General features: G+C 39.1%; 2 protein-coding genes across 11 annotated transcripts; both read right to left on the bottom strand.

Moving 5' to 3' along the window:
* Positions 1-137: 137 nt before the first annotated feature.
* On the bottom strand, positions 138-17,773 carry CG7694 (uncharacterized protein). Of its 3 annotated transcripts, NM_142472.4 has the most exons (4): positions 17,339-17,773; positions 13,280-13,297; positions 437-747; positions 138-343 (listed from the first exon to the last, which is right to left on the bottom strand). In NM_142472.4, the coding sequence occupies exons 3-4, from the start codon at positions 743-745 to the stop codon at positions 209-211; spliced, it is 444 nt and encodes a 147-aa protein (NP_650729.1). In that variant the 5' UTR covers positions 746-747; positions 13,280-13,297; positions 17,339-17,773; the 3' UTR covers positions 138-208. The 3 variants fall into 3 exon arrangements, with proteins under 3 accessions (NP_650729.1, NP_001287394.1, NP_001138076.1); NM_001300465.1 differs by lacking the exons at positions 13,280-13,297; positions 17,339-17,773 and adding an exon at positions 6,278-6,391; NM_001144604.1 differs by lacking the exons at positions 13,280-13,297; positions 17,339-17,773 and having other exon boundaries at positions 437-870.
* Positions 1,405-17,773, bottom strand: fray (frayed). 8 transcript variants are annotated; one of them, NM_001300466.1, is made up of 4 exons: positions 17,738-17,773; positions 17,339-17,672; positions 13,280-13,297; positions 1,405-4,585 (listed from the first exon to the last, which is right to left on the bottom strand). In NM_001300466.1, the coding sequence occupies exon 4, from the start codon at positions 4,152-4,154 to the stop codon at positions 2,496-2,498; it is 1,659 nt and encodes a 552-aa protein (NP_001287395.1). In that variant the 5' UTR covers positions 4,155-4,585; positions 13,280-13,297; positions 17,339-17,672; positions 17,738-17,773; the 3' UTR covers positions 1,405-2,495. The 8 variants fall into 8 exon arrangements, with proteins under 8 accessions (NP_001287395.1, NP_477308.1, NP_001303450.1 ...); NM_057960.4 differs by having other exon boundaries at positions 1,411-4,585; positions 17,339-17,773; NM_001316521.1 differs by lacking the exons at positions 13,280-13,297; positions 17,339-17,672; positions 17,738-17,773 and adding exons at positions 8,159-8,280; positions 8,510-8,585 and having other exon boundaries at positions 1,411-4,585.
* Positions 17,774-18,004: the final 231 nt, after the last annotated feature.

Genomic DNA, 18,004 nt, shown 5'->3' with positions numbered 1-18,004 from the left:
AGTATTTGATGGGCATTGTCAGTGAATAGTTCAAAAATGATCTCTTTAAAAGGCATATTCCAAATAAATAGATAATTATACTTACTTTAACATAATAAACGGACGACACCAATCTCTTCCCAATAAAAGACTTTTTTCCCTTAAGCACCTTTATTTTAACATACTACAAATTTGACCAAATACCGCTGTCGAATCGATTAACTCCAAGTTAGCCGAACATGGAATCCAAAAGAGTGTTCTCCCGCTCCCGTCGGTTAGCTTCATCCTGCCTAAACCTGCGCAACTCCTCGTAAACAGGATCATCAGTTTCCAGTTCATAGCGACACAGAGGACAGGAATTCGTCTGCAAGATTCAAAACAGAATATAGTTAATAGGAACATTTTTAAACATAAGCATAAGATTCTATTTTGATAACTTATCTACGTATGTATGTACCTTCTTCAGCCAGAGCAGGATGCACTCCTCGTGGAACTCGTGCTTGCATGGAAGGATCCTGTACTTCTGGCCCTCTTCAGCTGGCTCCTTGCACACAGAGCACTCCAAATCGCCGCCCTCGTCCGATTTGACGATTTCATGAACTGGTAGCTCCAGAATGGCTCGCTTGGAGGCCTCTGGCACCTCGATCTCCATATCGATGCCATTCATGATGGCCAAAACCTGAAGGCGCTTTAGATTTCTGGCCAAATCGTTTGCGCCCAGTGGTCCAGTGGGTTCATGACCCAGTTCCTCGAAGTAGTCGGACATGGCTGAAATTGTTGTAGCAGAAATTCGTAGATGGTAGCTTGATGGCAAAATCCTCAGATCCTAGATATATGTATACTTTCGAAACTTTCCACTTGATAATTTTGTACCTACATACATATGTAAATATCATAACTATTAGGAGCCAAATGTGATTTTTATTCGAGTTTCTCGTATACAATTGATAACAGTCTATCTGGGTTAAAACTCCATTTAAATTAATTTGTTGCAGCAACTTTATTGCTAAGTATCTAAGAGGTCTTTGCATTTAAAACGCTAGCAAGTATTGGTTTTTTTTCTAGGACTAAAATTCTTCGTTTAGTGGCTGGCAGCCCAGCAATGCTCTTTAAAAAGTCTAAAATTACAGGCATACACTGGCTTCTTTATTACGTGAGCTAGGACAAAGTCCACCCAATCAATGCTTCACTGTACTTGTTACTTATTCATTATTAGTTCTGCCAAAGAATGCTTAAGCAGTAAGAATATCTTATTCTGTCATCTTCTGAGCTTCATAAAGATGAATATTTGCAAAGGAGTTTTTTTTTTAAATTAACTTTCAATTTGATTTAAATTAAAAAGTAAACAATGCTTTTCCAACTGGAATCCCAAAACCAAACCAAAACAAAACCAATTCCATTCCAATGAAAACACAAAACTAAATTCCTTTTCGTTTCTATTTTTTTGTAATTTTCCTTTTTTACTATACGAAGTTTAAAATTATTCATTTTTAAAGTAATTGATTTACGATTTACTTCAAGGTAGTTTTACAGAGCTTGAATCATAGTTTCTACTCCTTTCTTCTCTCTCTCTGGCCTCACTTAAGTTTAAATCCTTTGCGATCTTATCGGAAAACTCATACATCATTTAGTGTAGGTATTCAGAGTAGTGGTAATTAATGATAAAATAAAATACAAAATAATAAGAGTAAAACAAAAACAAGACTTAGGCGCTACGATTTAAAAATTAGTAGTTTAAATTGCTAGAGAATAAATTAAAGACGCCTGGCGGGTGAGCGATTGGTAAATGATAAATAAAGGCAGGACTACTACATCAGGATCTACTGATTTCAGTGGGCTAATTAAAACCAAGAGCTATATATATATATAGACATACAATATATATATATATATATACGTGTGGGGTGTATGTACAGAGCTACTTAAAGACAAACGAAACGAATAAGTACACGATTCTTCAATTACTTTAGCGGGGCGAGGGAAAAGTGGGCTGGGCACATGGGTTAATTACAATGCGCATAGGATTTATATAGTACGTAAAGCATATATACAAATCCAGGGCGGGCCGATTTCCATGGTAGCATATATAAAATCCCAAGAACAATTTGCAGTATTTAATATTAAAGTTGTAGTACAATTTAGATCACTATAGGGGGTTACCAATTGAAAAAAACTTTAAGCAGAATAGTAAATATATCAATATATCAGTTGAAATCGACCCATCCTGTTTAGCATATATACCGTGTGTATAGATAGTTTCTCTATGTGGTAAACGATCGGCTCGCGTTAAGATCTATCACTAGCATATACAGTTAGTTCTAGTCTAGTGCTAAAAGCAGCAAACAGAAACGGCTCCAGTCGGGAAAATCCATGATCCCGAACCCTACCCTCCTGGCCTTACGTATCATCATCAGACTGGCTTGGTTTTCTAGGGATGGTGCTAGGGAAGGTGTTGGTGTTTGGGATGCTCTTGTGATGGGTTGTGTTGGCTGTGATGCATGCTCCGTGGCAGATCACTAGTCCGTGATGGAGATCTGCGCATATCCCACCAGTGATCGTTCGTCGGGCACTTCGCCCGGCTGCACGCCGGAGCTCAATTGGAAAGTAATCGTTTTCATCGTTGCACTGGCAGCTATCAGTTGATCCAGATGCGTTGCCATCGGTTGGGTATCCAGCGCATCAACGAGTCCGGCGTCTACCAGTTCTGTAGCGATACCCTCGGCAGTGTCCTTGCCCACAACGAACTCGAAGCGAATGTCGTGAAGTTCACGTCGCAAGTTGCGCATGCGAAGGACAAGATTGACTGGTGGCGCCTCGCCGGCCGCTTCGCTAGGTAGTGGTAATTGAGCAATGCCAGCTGTTAGCTCTTGGGCTGCACCAGCACCAGCAGCAGCTGGAGCTCCAGGCGTCACTGTGGCTGAGGAAACACTGTGGGTTATTTCGGGAGAAGGCTCTTCCCGGTCGCTGTCCGATGAGTCGGCTCTTTCCAATCGATTCATGGGTCTATCCTCGGAATCCGAGTCCGAAGATGGATGTTTTCTGTCTCCTGTTCCGGAACCGGTGGCAGAGCCACCATTGTCCTCCTCTTCGCTAGACCAGACCCATTCGCCTGTCACCGTGCGATGCAAACGGCCCGAGGCTCCTGGTTGGCGTTTCGCCGCCTTGTGAACCCTGGTCTCCATACTGGGCCCAGATTGCAGCAACGTCTGGGTGAGATATTTGCGATCCTTGGCCTTCTTGAAGAAAGCGTGCTTCAAAAGCTCACTAGCCGTGGGACGTTTCGATGGCTCCTTTTGCAAGCACTCGACGATCATCTTGCGGAATGTCTTGCCATACGCCTTATATTGATCTTTATCGTCCGCACCCGTGTCCAAGGTGGGCGGATCATTTTGCAGGGTCAGCATTAGCACCTTCATGGGCGGGTATTTATGGTATGGTGCAGTGCCCGTGGCCATTTCGATAGCTGTTATTCCAAAGGACCAAATGTCCGCCTTAAAGTCATAGCCATGATCCTGCTCCATCACCTCGGGAGCCATCCAACACGGTGTGCCCACAAAGGTGTGGCGCACTTTCTGCCTGGACAAATCCCTGCCAGTGGCCAGCCATGCACTCACACCGAAGTCAGCGATTTGAATGGTGCCATCGTCACCAATCAAAATATTGCCGGCCTTGATATCACGATGGATTTGCCCGTTCGAATGGAAATATTCCAATCCCTTTAGGACTTCCTTCAGTACCGTGGCAATGGTGGCTTCGTCGAAGACACCCTGTTTGCAGTTGGACGTTCGCATCTTGTGCTTGATGATGTCCAGCAAAGAACCGCCTTCTAGAAGTCTTAGCACCAACCAGAGCTCTTCCCTAACCACAAATGAGGTGTGATAGGTCACCACGTTCTCGTGAAAACAGGAGGACATGGCCTGAATCTCCTTGAGCAGCTCGTCCATCGATGTGTTCCACTTCTCCAGGTTGATGCGCTTAATGGCGCACTTCTCGTTCCTTGGAATACAGTAAGCCCCATGGACAACGGCTGTGGCACCCACACCAATGACGTCCCTCAGCTCGTAATCGTCCTTGGAGTTCGGCCATGTATATTTCTCTGGCGGTGCCGCAGCTCCTGGTAAGGTTGCTGCACCAGCAACATTATTGCTAGACAGATTGGCGGGTATGGAGGTCATGCTCCTGCTGCTTGCGGTTCCGTTTCCAGGTGCGACTGTGTGAGGCGGCGGGGTTCCTGGACGTCGTCGGTTGTTAATAGCCGGCTGACTTTGCGATCTTGGGGTATTCCGCGGACGGGGTTGCTTGGATATGGGTGGGGTTTTCTGGGGCTCCTCCTTTTTTATCGGATGAAACTCCTCGTCCTGCTGGCGGTAAACGGATGGATGCTCGTTCTCCGATTCCCTTCGTTGTTCTTGCTCCGTTTGCTGGACTTTATAGCTGCCCGAGTTGGAACTCTCTCTGGGTCCTTCTGATTGTTTCTTTTTAGGATTATGCTGCTGCTCTTCCTTCTTGGCAAAACATCCAAAGATTCCTGTATCCTTCGGATCTCTTTCTTGGGATTCTTTGCTTTGGTTCTGGTTGTTGTTGTTGTTGGCGATGTGTGCCACCTCTGCAAGTGGAGAAAAAAATCAGAACGGGGTAAAGTTAGGGACCTTGCCTTGGTTTATCGTTAAACAAATGTCAACTGATCTACGTGGAAGATGATCAACGAGCTGCCCAAGGTGGATTCAGGAAGTTTTTGGGAAAATCTAGTTGTGAATATCGGGATTTAACGAAGGAATCCCGGTTCCGAATGCAAGGTGTGGAAAGGGATTGATTACCGGATTAAAGTGTATGATGAGTTAGTAATCACTTCAATTTAGACTATAATACATTCGGAAGTTGTTAAAAAGTTCATATTGTCGCACACGTACATTGAATGAATACAACAAATATTTGGGGGAATTACCCTGAATTGTTTACAAAAACGTTTGTTTAACGTTCGACACATGTCTTACTGGGAATAGTTATATTCATACCCGCTTTCTTCCCCCTTCACAATATGATAAATTTTTCCACGTTTTGCTGATAAGATTTTACTGCATGTATATTATGTGTGGAGCACTATCTGAGATTCCGACTGTTCGGCTATTGTTTAACTTTTTTCGCCCACGACTGTATTCATAAGTGCGATCTGCGCTCTCTTAAATTGTCTTTCTCTTCGACGCTCATGCTCTCTTCCACGCAACATAAAAAAAGTTCAATCGCATGGAATGAACAGAGAGAGAGAGAGAGAAAGAGAGAAGTGTGCGAGAGGGACCAATGACCGCATTGAGCTATTTATAGCAACAAATAACGACAACAAAAATAACAGAGCTATACAACAAAGATAATGTGTGTGGAAATTGTAATTAAGTTTTCAACTAAATGTTTACAATTTCAGCTTTCCTTTATTTGCCTCCTTCATTTTGATTACATCGAAAAACCCGAACACGATAAGCTTGCGGTTAAAAACGGTAAGAAGAACAAGAGCAATTCGATAACTGTGACAGCAGCGATAAAGAAAACGCGTTTCCAGTTATCGGACGTGTCATGTGCCACTTAATTAAACCAACTAACTTTTTGGACCAACAACATACTTGGCGAATTTCGCAATTTAACACTTAGGCCAATTCAAATAAAGAATAACGCCGCAGGAAAACAAAAAATATCTAAATGTTTACACAACAAACAAAATGCGAAGCGGGGGGAGACAGGAAATGGCCTTTAAAAACACTTGGCAACCAAAAATAAAATTAAGAAAGCTAATTTAAGCAGAAAACCATTTTAAAATGGTAGAAGAGAAAGCTAAGTTAAGCTAATTTTCACAGATACACTTGAATACTTTTCTTATGACAGTGATTGAAGATTTAAAACAAAACGTCGATTTTGGAATTTGAAAACTCGATGACAAGTCAAAAACTCAAAACAAAAACAGAAAACTATGAAGATCTAAACAAAAAGCGTTTAAACAAAACTCAAATTTAAGCTTAAATCAATGACAAATATGAATTTAACTGGAAAGTGTGAGTAAATGATTTTATTTATGCAGACAAATTTCACAATTAATCAATACCAAGAGTAGTTGGAGAAAGAGAGAGAGAGAAGAGAACGCGGGAGAGACACACGATCATGTGCAACTGATAAGCATTGTCACACGACTTTACACACACACACACACACGCACACGTTTGGAAGTTCAATAAATTTTCATTTAGGGCTTTATTGATTTCTCGGCAAGGAAATCAAAACAATTTACGCCAAATGCTGAAGAAATAATTACACGATTCTCGTTGCTGCTACTTTTTTTTTGTATTCTGCTCCACACGCCGGCGCGACTGCGACTAGTGTCGTTTTTTCGGCGTAGCGATCGCTTCAAAAGCCGCGCAACAAATGAGCGCACAAAAGCAGAACAACAAACGCAATGGCAAAGCCAATAGCAGCGCAGGCGACGTCGACGTCGTAACAACGGCTTGTGGCAAAAACAACATGAATATGAGAGAAAAGCACAGAAAGTTGTATTATGCGAGCATCGGATACCCTACCACTAAATAATTTCGTCTTAAAGCTTTGCTTTCCAGAATTCTGCGGATTTAAATGTCTTATATAGATTCTTAAATCAAGATCTCCACGAATATGGGGGTTAGTACTTTGAAATATGCATAAGCCAAACGACTGAAGGGTATTATGCTAGTGTGGAAAGCTGAAACTAGAAATATACAAAAATAAATTTATTGAGTAAATATCAACAACAGAAAAGAAGGGCGGTGGGGCGGGGGTGCTGGTTGAGAATGAGGAAGCAGAGAGGTAGAGAGCGCCAGTGAGAGCGGGTTAAGAGCCGCACAGTGGGCGTCATAGATGAAAACTATCTGTTATTAGCGATAAAAAATTGTTTCGATAAAAAAAAAAATTGAATAAAAACTGTAATTTCAAAATGCTAAATATGAACCTCAATTTTGTTTCTGGTAAAAATAAATTGGAATAATAGTTCAAAAATATAGAAACTACTTTTTTCTACATTCCATGTTATTTGCACGATGTTTAGGCGATGCTGACCCACTGGCAATTGCACAATTTGTAAGGTTTTTCTTTTGTTTGCCCCCACCAATTTTCCCTGCGCCTCGTGTACTCGGATTTTATCAGCTCTGACGCGCACGATAAGTTAAAAAGTTTCCAGCGGCAATAATAACAACAAGCGAGAACAATTAGCAACAATAAAGACCCAGAGTCCCAAAAAGTGGAGCATAGATACAGCAGACATATGTATGTGCTTTCCATACCGCACCCAGATACAAAAGTGGAATCCAGTATCTCACTCTCTCTCGCTTTTACTCTTTTTCCATTCCGTTATCTTGCTGGGCAAGATAACTGGGTTAACATACTGGAAAGGGGGTTAATTTGTGGGGGGAAGCCCGCACAGTCATCATGGAAAATTCATAAATTGCATCCACAACAGCCCATCCATAAAACCCAGGCGGACATCTAGATAGATACAAATGTATCTATAGGTTGATTATGGGATCGTCAGTTTGCATTTGGCCATAGCGCTAAATTCTGTTCTGCTCTGCATAAAAATGCGCCATGGTCGAAGAACGAAGACTGAAGACTTATAAAAATAAGATATTCGCGCGCGCACACACACAATACTGATACTGATTTTTGCGTGGTCTATTTATTTTTAGAACGTCTCCGTCTCGTTGGCTATTTGCATATAATTTCCAATGCAGTTCGGCCATGGCAAAGTGTCTCGCCGTGCGGAAAGAGGCAGGTTTTTGGGTGCGTATGAATCCAAATGGATCGGAAAATGGAAAGCAGCTCAAGAGAAAGATTCGAAATATACTCTATTCTAATCTTAAACAAAATTGTGTTCAAGAATTTGCAAAAGGTTTGGTTACCACATTCAAAGTTGTTTGGTAATACTTAGAGTGGCTCTGAGCATTGGTAAAGTATTTGGTAACTCTTTTATTTTTTAAATAAATTTAATGTAATACTGCGATTTTCAATTGAGTTTTCGTATAGCTTGTGTTACTTCTGTTAATGGTAGTAATTAACTATAAATTGTTTCATTCAAAACAATTAACGAAATTTTCCACACATATAATTATAATTTAGGTGTACTAAAGTTGGCAATTTAAGAATCAGCGTGATTCAGTTACCTAATCACCTCACAATCCAGCTAATGGATCCTCTCATTAGCTCAGGTAAATGAATACGCATAAATATCTCATTCGCTTAACACATTTTCCGTTTATTGCACTCTGTTGCGTTTTGCAAATATGCGACAGCCTTAATATAGAAGAATCAGATAAATTACAAAAATACACGTGAGTGTATTTATAAAACGTCTCGATGGAAATGAATTTAACGACATTTGTAATTTCAATATTGACACATTAACGAGTTGCTTGAACTTTGAATTGCAGTTGCAATATCGCTTCGCATTAATTGTTGACACAGTTCGCACTGCAATCGCGCGCAAGAATGAAATACAAATGACTAGATACTATATCTATACTATGTATGTATCCGTTAGTTGAGTAGATGAGTGCGCGGCTATGAGTACTGAGCCGTGCCAAGTGCCCAAAGTGACTGTTTGTTTAGATTAGATTTTTAATTTGGCCGATGCCAGCGACTTTTCAGCACGTCATGTGGAAGAAGAGTAATTGATTCCTGGTTTTTGCATTTAGTTGCTGTTCTGATTTGGGAATATAGTATTTGTACTGGCATTGATGAATTCATATAGCGCATACTCATTTCGATCTTTTCGTGTTTTGGTTCTCGCTGTTGGTTCCAAATGATCAACAAATTTAAGAACTTTTCACAGGATATACTATAATACTGCATATACTGACAAAATTTGGAAAATCCCCTGATCTATGTATTTTGTGAATCCTCAACTCTCTTTGCTCAGTAAGTGTTTTTGCTTTGGAAGCCAAATAAATCCTAATAAAGTCGTTTTTGCTGAGTAAATTATAAATTTCGTTGTGACATGTTTATAAGCTTTTTGTGGCAATTATTTTTTAATAATTATTTAATTATCCCGAACCCGACTGGATATAAATCACAAGCAGTATAACGGGGATTCCCCTGACCGAATTCAGTTTTGGCAATTTAAGTTGGTTTGCCAAATTCGCATTTAAAATTCACACTCCTATCTATCAAATAGGTATCATTTATTTAGCTATTTGCATAAGGATACGTGAATACACGCACATACAGTATTTTTGGATTATAAATGACAAATGTGGAAAATAACTTTCGGCGATAACATGAATTTCAAATTAGTTTGTGCTTGTGATTTGCTGAAAAGTTGAGTGTCGTAATCGTGATTTATATAGTTGGATTTTTCAAAAATTTCAACCCACTTTGCTTGAGGCACACTAAATTCAGCAACTGCATTTTGTCTGGTTGTCACTATTTTTTTTTCTCAAGTTCTGAAATGATTTTAGTTCTGGCTGTAAATTGCTTTTAAGCCAAGATCTTTAGCCACAGATGTAGATTCGATCACACGCGACACTCGAGAATGACTGAGTTGAGTTATCAACGGAACTGCGATTGGGATTCGATCCGATTGCAGTTCGCCAAATCGCATTGCTCGCGATCGCTGAATGGGCCGCTCCTCCAGCGCGAAAATCACAAATTCGACTGAACTTCACAAATCGTTGTAATCAAACATTTAAAATGAACTGTTTTTTCCACCCCCTCCCCTTTCCATCCATTGCTTTCGTTTCGTTTAGCAATAAACAACAATAAAATTAAATGAGCTCTACAAATGGCGGAACACGACGACAGGCGATACTATATACTATAGTAAAAACGCCGTTGCCGATCGACGAAATAAACGTACGAAATGTGCGAAATTTTGCCGCCTCCATCAACGCGCGTTGGCGTTAGTTAGTAGTAGTTAGTATCCGCCTCTGTATCCCCATCGGTGTCTTTGTATCTCTATCTGTATCTGTAACACCAGGTGTATCTATGTATCTACGTATGTCGGTTGACGTAAGCTCGGATTTGCCGGGCTTTATGGCCAAAGCCCAGCTGATAACTAACATGCATGAGTGATTGCCTTGGCTTCCACTTAAAATTTAAATACCTTCGGCAGGGGATTTTCGGGAATTTGCATAGGCAATTGTTCCTAGTTCCGTTCTAGCGGGTTCTACAAATTTCGTTTGATACGAAATAGAAAAACAACATATCACCAACTTTTATAATTAACAGGAAGTCCTTGTGTCGCGAATTGTGAGTAAAAGTTGCTTTTTACAAGTAAGTACTAGGATATTCATAGATCTATAAATGTAGATTCTTCATATCTTGGAGATACAACGTATCTCTTTCTATCCTCAAGAGGACTGTCTTTGGTAAGACCTCTCTTTTCTTATAGACGTCTTTCAACCATGTTTACCCTGGTTTTTAGCAGCACTGTACCCAGGTAATTCTTCTTCATCGACAAAGACATGCGCAAGTTTGATGTTATTATTATTTTAGCAATTTGCATACGGCTTATGGGATGTGTATTTTTAAATTCTTGTTTATAGTCAAAGTGTGCTGCCTTATTTTCCTACTTTTTGCTTTAATCTTATTTTTAACAAGGGAATTTGTTGTATCCAAGCCAACAGAGCTTGTGTATCGAAATGTGTGAAATCTGTCAGGCTGTGCAAAATCGTAAATATATCTATAATTGTACGCTGGGTTACTTTTTATGCGCACCGGCGATTCGAGTCAAGTGATCGAACGCCCTCAAAAAGTTTTGACACTCGAAGAGCGCAAAAAAAAAAGAAGCCGAAAAAACCAGCGATTTAATTAGCGCCCAATGCCATTCGACACGTGTGTGGGTGGGCCAAAGGTTGAACCCCATATTCCTGAGCCCCAAATATTTCGCTTTCTACATACATATGTAGATATACTACTCACAATACTAATACTAGGCGTTGGTCATAAACTCTGTGAAATTTTTCACTTGCGTGACGTCGGTGACATCAAAATGAGGAAAACTCATTAATGACCACGAGCTGGGGGCCAGCTATGATGAATGAACCGAAACGAACCTATTTAGTATACTAAAAACTACAGTGGATATACTTTTGTATATTTGTATACAACCAGCTATAGAAAAATATTATTAAAATGCATATTTTCTTTATAGTCTTGTACTAGTAAAATGTTTTCTAAGCAATCGAGATACATTTAATGAACAAACTTGCTTTAAAAAGTCTAATACTATAAAATCCCATGAAAGATATATTTTTAAAAGTATATTGCAGATCGACGCGTTGTTCGTGAAACTCTATACATTTGTATAAACAAATGCGCATAGTATATTTCTTAAAAAAAATTCAAAATATGTGCCATGTGCCATCGCCCATCAGCGAAATCAATGCTCACATGCTCGGTTCAATTTGCTGGTCAACATCTCATGTGATTTCTGCTCAGTCGGTCGATTTCTCAAGGCAAGGACGTTTGGGACTTTTGCACTCGCAAGTCATTTTTTCGCAAGAAATTAAAAATAAAAAAACAGCAGTAAATAAATCAATATTCTTGTACGCAAAACATTTTGTCGAGCTCGAGGGTATTTCAGTTCATTGAGTTCAAAAAGCTGCGCAAATGCAGGAAGTTAATGTATTCGGAAGTCATATGACAAACATAATTGTCGCGCATTATTATTCAAAACTAAAACTAAATGAGCCGCGTTAATTGCTCTTTTGTTTTATTGCCAGAGACAGCAAGGTTTTGTTTAAATAAAAAACAAATTAAGCGTGTCAAAAATGTGCAGCGATCTTTTGAGAAATTTTGTAAAGACAACCCAACATCAATTCAAGCAATTAAGAATTAAGCCTTCTTGTTTCAAAATCAATAAGTTGAAGTTGGAATTGCTTGTGTACCTAGTTCAGTATGGAGATCTCATATGAAGTAACCTTGCCACAAGTCGCACAATCGCGGGGCTTAATGTTGCCGCCCCTCGATATGCAAAAGATGAGAGATATATGTACATAAATCGTAAAGCCGAGACGGCGCGTTGACAATGCCTAAAAATAGCAATCGCAATTGAAATTTCGTTCCATATTAAGCGTGGAGCCCAGTGATAGTTTCGTTCTTTCCCTGGTGGTCATTGTGGCTAAATTTAAATCTCTGAACGTCACATGAGTGGGTAGGAAATGGTGTACGGGATTGTACTATAGTGCGGATTGGGGCAAGCCTTCTCCTTTGGTGCAGAAATTGTAAATTACAGAGCGACGCAAGTTCAAAGTCAAAATAGCAATTGAACGAACGAGCGAACGACGGAGGAGGAACAAGTCCGCATGTCAGTCAGTCAGTTCAGTTCAGATCGTGGCGATGCTGGTGATCATCATCATGTTTCCGCTGATCGTACAAGATCATTATGCCAATTTGTTGTTGTTTTTCCGCTCGACCGAGCATGCAAACAAATTAAGACTGAGGGCGCCGTGCCCCGACTAGCGAAATTTAATTAGCATTGCCTCACTGTGCCCGCATTCAATGCACTGGCAAATGATATTTTGAATTATTTTCAATGATTACTCTATAGGAAATGCAGAAATATATGCAGCAATATCACACTCACACGGCAGCATTCCAAGTAGTAACGAAGTGCTTCACAAGAGTAAACTAGCTGTGCTCGTTCGATTAGAACGAGTGGCGAGTAACTAGATGGACTAGTTACTTTCAAGGCGTAATATTATTTAACATGTGAATGATGTAGCTTTCATGGAATGACCATGTTATGCAATTCAATTACCATTTTTCCCAGTGCATGTCACCGTCTTTTTTTTTTGCGACTGAAACGCTTTCGAATGCCCTCCCACACATTTCCGCGTGCTAGCAGTGAGGCAAATTGAGCGATTAGCGCCGAGCAGAACGTGATCCACCGGATTGATTCCCCACCCCCAAAAGCCCCGAAAAAACCCCACTGTGCCTTCTACCTATATCAATTTAAATTCGATTTTAGATCACCATTTAGATTTCACAGTCGCCGATTGCATTTCGCTTTAATGCGTTTCGTCTGCCGAACGAGACGAACTTCTATAGCAGCGTGCTTTCTTAATGACTTTATTATGAAATCCCCATTACGATGACTAATTGTTGTGAAACTAAAATATTTGTAAATCACGCTAAACCTTAATGCATACAACAAACAAACCAAAAACTAACTATCTTTAATAAATAAATCTTCTAGTTGCACTTTTATCTAAGAAGCCAGTTAATGCTTGCCATTCTAGTTTAATTTTATGGATCTACTATATAAAAAGTTAGGTTCACAGTATGAACTTACCAGTTCTCCTCTTAAAACCTAAAAAAAAAATGAAAAGAACATTTTAGAAATTGTTAATTTAGATAGCGATTAAACAAATGGTTTCAATGGGGGCGTAAATAAAAAACTATTGAACAAGAAATTATAATAAATAATGCACGATAAAGTGTACTTATTTGAAAATAATTTATTAATCGCAAGCAATCATGCATTCTAGGTGAAAATCTCCATCAACGTTCATCATGTAAGGGATCAGAGCCAAGCGAATGGTAAATAATTTTCAAGAGGGGGCGACAAATAAATAATAAATAATTAGAGCACATAAATTTTGATTTGTAAATAATTTGCGAATAATTTATTAACGTTTTTCCCAACACTTTTCGTTGGCGGGGGGGCTAAAAATAAACGAGTCTCGAATGTGCAGCCAACAAAACTTATCTTCATGCCAATAAATATAAACTTATCCCGCATGCAAATAAATTATGAGCAGCCGATGGCCACCAGTGCAGCATCGCATCGAGATGCCACCAATTTCTGTGGCGTTTTCTTTTGGCGGTAGAAGGGGGGGGGGCGAGAGAGAGGCGCAGGTGTGGCACCTGTTGCCACCAATTAAGCGAATGGCGTACAGGAATATTAAAATGGCCAAATAGGTCGACTAATTTCTAACCAACTGCTGCCAAAGAAAATACAATGTGAGCATCGCCAGAATGCATAGTAATCAATTGCGCAAAGTCTCTTATATTTTTCTAAGAATTTCCCTTTTATGGTCTTTGACAGAGAATAAAACCAAGGCGACATGTGCTAAAATCCTATTATTGACGTCTTTGCCACATTTTGGTGACGTCTGAGCTTCGATACTTCAAAATAAATATTTTACCAGTCAATACAGATGTTTGTTCGTTTTGTTATTTACCCCAAATAATAGTAATAATAATAAAGAAAAAACCTAAAAAAAAAATAACCAAAAAAATTCAAGTAAGCAGAGATGCCTTGGTCTAAATCTTACGATTCTCATTAGTAATCTTTACCTATAAATTAATTTTTCATGTCTATGCTATTCTTAAGATATGCAACCAATAATTCCAAAAGATACACATCAAAATGACAACGATAGGTTTTTCAAAACATTAATCACAAGCACTGTGCTATTTTCTTTACGAACTGTGATATCGCTTTTTCAATAGACAAAACAGCTGCGTACTTTAATAACTGCCATAAATTATAAACAAAAGGTTATGCTGCGCATTTGCCACATACAATAATAATAATAACAAATACCAGTGGACAAAAACAGGCGGCACGTGCTGTAAAACCCATTAAAAACATTTTCTAGCCGCATAAAACGAGAGCAAAATAGAAAATTGTGAGCGCATTAAGTTCGAAATCTGTGTGGACAACAAAATGACATGCAAGACAAACAAATGCGCTTAAATGTGTGACATATGTTGAGATTTCAGACGTCCTCACAGCAAATACAAAATGTGAAATGCGTGGTAAATGCAAAAAAAAAAACAAACATCTAATTATTTGAGTGATTTAGGGGAATAAAAAGGGGAATTAATGTGTTACCTATCATAATTTTAAATACAATATTCTACTAAATTCTTCTGGTTGTATGCTCTTTCATCAATCTTATCGCCTGATTGCATTTATATGAGAGGCCCCTTCAACTAATCGTACTTCAAGTGCCACTAAATATAGTACAAGCTGTCAGAGTCTGACCCCACAAAGAACTAGCCAGGAATGTCATACAAACAATAACAAATAAAAACACTCAATCAATAGAATTGTATAAATATTATTAGCAATAGTATTCAAACTGAAAGATGGTCAGGGTATGTGATTGAAGCACCTGTATGCAACATGTAACTACGGATTATACAATATTGATTGTAATATTGAATTGTAAAATGGACATGGAATGCGTTGAATGTGTTGGAAGTGTGAGTCCCGAGCAAGTGGCAATTAGATGGGACGACACTTGCACGTGGTTCTCACGATGTCACATGGCCAATAGACAACTAATCTAAGCAATCATCGAAGATGGGCGTCCATTGGACGGCGCATCGAGCATAAATTGACGACACGGGATGCAACTAATTAGAAAGGCAAATTGGCAATCGGCAGGACGGGCAGTTGCCACTTGGTCGGACAACAGGTGTAAATGGCACGATTATGGCACTGTGTGCATTGCGCCTCAAAAGGCCCGTTGATCAATCAAATTAGCAGCGGTTTCCAAATCCCATTGTTATTGGCATTAAATGGCGATTTTATTTGCCACAGCCACGCGACTCTGCCACGCAGCTGGCATGTGAAATTCTTTGGCTATTAGAGCGGTGTATTGGCCCATAGCAAATTTGAAACTCTTTTTATTTGGCACATCTTCACACCTTCCTTACCATCATCGAATCGATTAAAACGAATTTCTAGCGAATCAGAAAAGGGTTCTCACGTGAAAAGTAACATTTTTGAAACTGCTTAAGGCAAATAAATCTAGACATTTTGCATATTATGAATATTAGAATATCTTTTGATAATTTTCAGTGAGAAAAAACAATATTTTAGCCAGTGAAGAAGTTAGTTACTTTCAGTAAAGGTGTTGATTGTTGTGGCTATTTGCTTTTTAATTCCCGATTTGCGTTTCAGAGCAATATTTTCTAATAGTCTTTGTATTTAGCAGTTTGTTTTTGTTAATTGTGTAATCATTGGCCGACAATTAGCGTATTGACGCTAAAGGGTAGGATATGTGTGTAAACTAGTAGGCATTTATTAAATTCTAAGCAAATCATTTGCATTTTTTACATAAGATAGATATTATTTATTTATAACAACACTATAGGTTATGTCTAGTTTGAAATATCTTAATATTCAAAAGACAGCATTTAGATTTCTACAAGATTCTAAAATCCAGTGTGGTAAGTGACCACATATGTACCTACTAATCCTTTTAAACCAAACACTTGAAAAGTCATTTCTAGTAGCTTAGTCTTTTTTTTTTGGTATGACAATAACAAAAGAGCTTCCGCATGGATCACAAATTGAATCTACCCTCTTAACTGAAATTATGGTTAACCTTCAGGAATTAGTGTGTGAAAATTAACCTTAGTGATGTGTACCGACAAAAACTAGTTGCAATAACAGCCGGCGGCAATAAAAGATGATAACACGCTAAATGAATGCATATTGCATAATCTTTCGCTGTCCGTCCCTTTCGCTGAATGCAATTGAAAATGCAAATTGCGCGGGAATTTGAAAGAACAGCTGCTGCACCCACAACTGCGAAAATGTCCGAGTGAAATGGGAAAGCAGAAAAAAATAATCGCCACTAATTGAGGACCCGTCCATTTGAAGTTCGTATCAATTAAGAGAAATGCAAGCAATTCAATCAAGTCGGCCAGTGTCGCAATATGGCTGGACGCGAGTGTTTCCAATATGCTACGCGTGTGTTCCAATTCCAGTTGAACGCACAGCAGCGGTGAGCGCAATCGTACTCAAAATTCCATACTTATTCTGGAAATTTCTTGCACTCCGCATAATTGAATAATGAATGGGTAAAGTAATAGATTGATTACACTTTTAAATGAAGACAATTTGCTTAAACTATTAAAACAGTTCGGAAATACAATTCAAATTACTTTATGGGACAAGAAATAATTTTTAAAATGCTTCCTAGCCTCCAAAGGTATTCATAAAATAACATTTATTACCATAGTTGAAATTTATTTGAAATATTCCACCAATCTGTGTTAGGCACCTTACTTTTTTGACCTTTACTGTTTGTGACACGCATAACCTCACACAACCACAAGCACAGTTACTGAGTCACCGTCGCTCGCGCTCTCTTCCCACTCTCTCGCTCTCTTTGGCACAGATGACAACAAGCCGGTATTTTCATACAAATTTTCGCAACGAATGAAATGCTAAAAAGCAGAAGGCCAAAAAGCAGCTCAAACTCAAGAAATCAAACGAAACAACACAGAATGAGCAACGATTCTTTTTTAGAACCAGTTGCAAAATCAGAAAAATCAAAGAAATGTGATTTTTGGGGGTGGGGTGGAAAGAGAGAGAATGAAAACCAACCTGTTTTCCCTTTGCAAAATCGATGAAAATCCAATCGCCGAAAAAGCAATTTCACACGGGAACTTATCTTGCACCGATTTCGTATTATTCACAAATTGATTTTCTGACTTTCGTCGCCTCTTCCTCCACTTCTGCGTGCAACTTTTAATTGTATTTGTTGCGAAAAAATTCCACTGCTCTCTCAGCGTGACGAAACGTTTTTCGATGTTGTTCTTGCTTTTGGCTGCTTTGCTGGCAATCCACCGATTCACTGGAATATATACGCCAACCGGGCTATCGCCAATATCTTCGGGGGATATATTTCGGCTGATTTCTTTCTCCTTTCGAGTGCAAACTACACGAAAAAGTCAAAAAGTCAGCTTAGCGAAGCGATTCGACGGCACGAAATAAATATACAACCAAAATTCAGCTGCCGCACGATCCGTTCTCATCGTTTCGGTGTTCCCTTCCGCTGTTCCCCGTTTGTTTACCATCTGTACCCAAAAAGCTTGACTACAGGGCGCTGTTAAGCGCAAATGCTGTTGAACTGAGCGCGCGATTCAAATTTGTAGGGAGTGAGAGTGTGTTACAAGACGTGTGATGTTAATGTCCTGGATAAACTATTTATTTATTCAATTCATTCATTTATTAACTTTCATTCAATTTCATCCGTTTAAGTTTATTAAA

Source organism: Drosophila melanogaster, chromosome 3R (assembly GCF_000001215.4).
Source record: "Drosophila melanogaster chromosome 3R".
Taxonomy (NCBI): domain Eukaryota; kingdom Metazoa; phylum Arthropoda; class Insecta; order Diptera; family Drosophilidae; genus Drosophila; species Drosophila melanogaster.
This window is presented reverse-complemented; position numbering and strand designations above follow the sequence as displayed.

Bases quoted from the DNA above. Each gene is read 5' to 3' on its own strand.
- CG7694 (NM_142472.4), bottom strand. From the start codon at position 745: ATGTCCGACTACTTCGAGGAACTGGGTCATGAACCCACTGGACCACTG. The intron at 344-436 runs GTACATACATAC...TGAATCTTGCAG, and splicing joins TCCTGCTCTGGCTGAAGAAG to ACGAATTCCTGTCCTCTGTG.
- fray (NM_001316520.1), bottom strand. From the start codon at position 9,393: ATGCAGTTGCTGAATTTAGTGTGCCTCAAGCAAA. The intron at 4,586-9,359 runs GTGGGTTGAAAT...CTCCACTTGCAG, and splicing joins TTTAGTGTGCCTCAAGCAAA to AGGTGGCACACATCGCCAAC.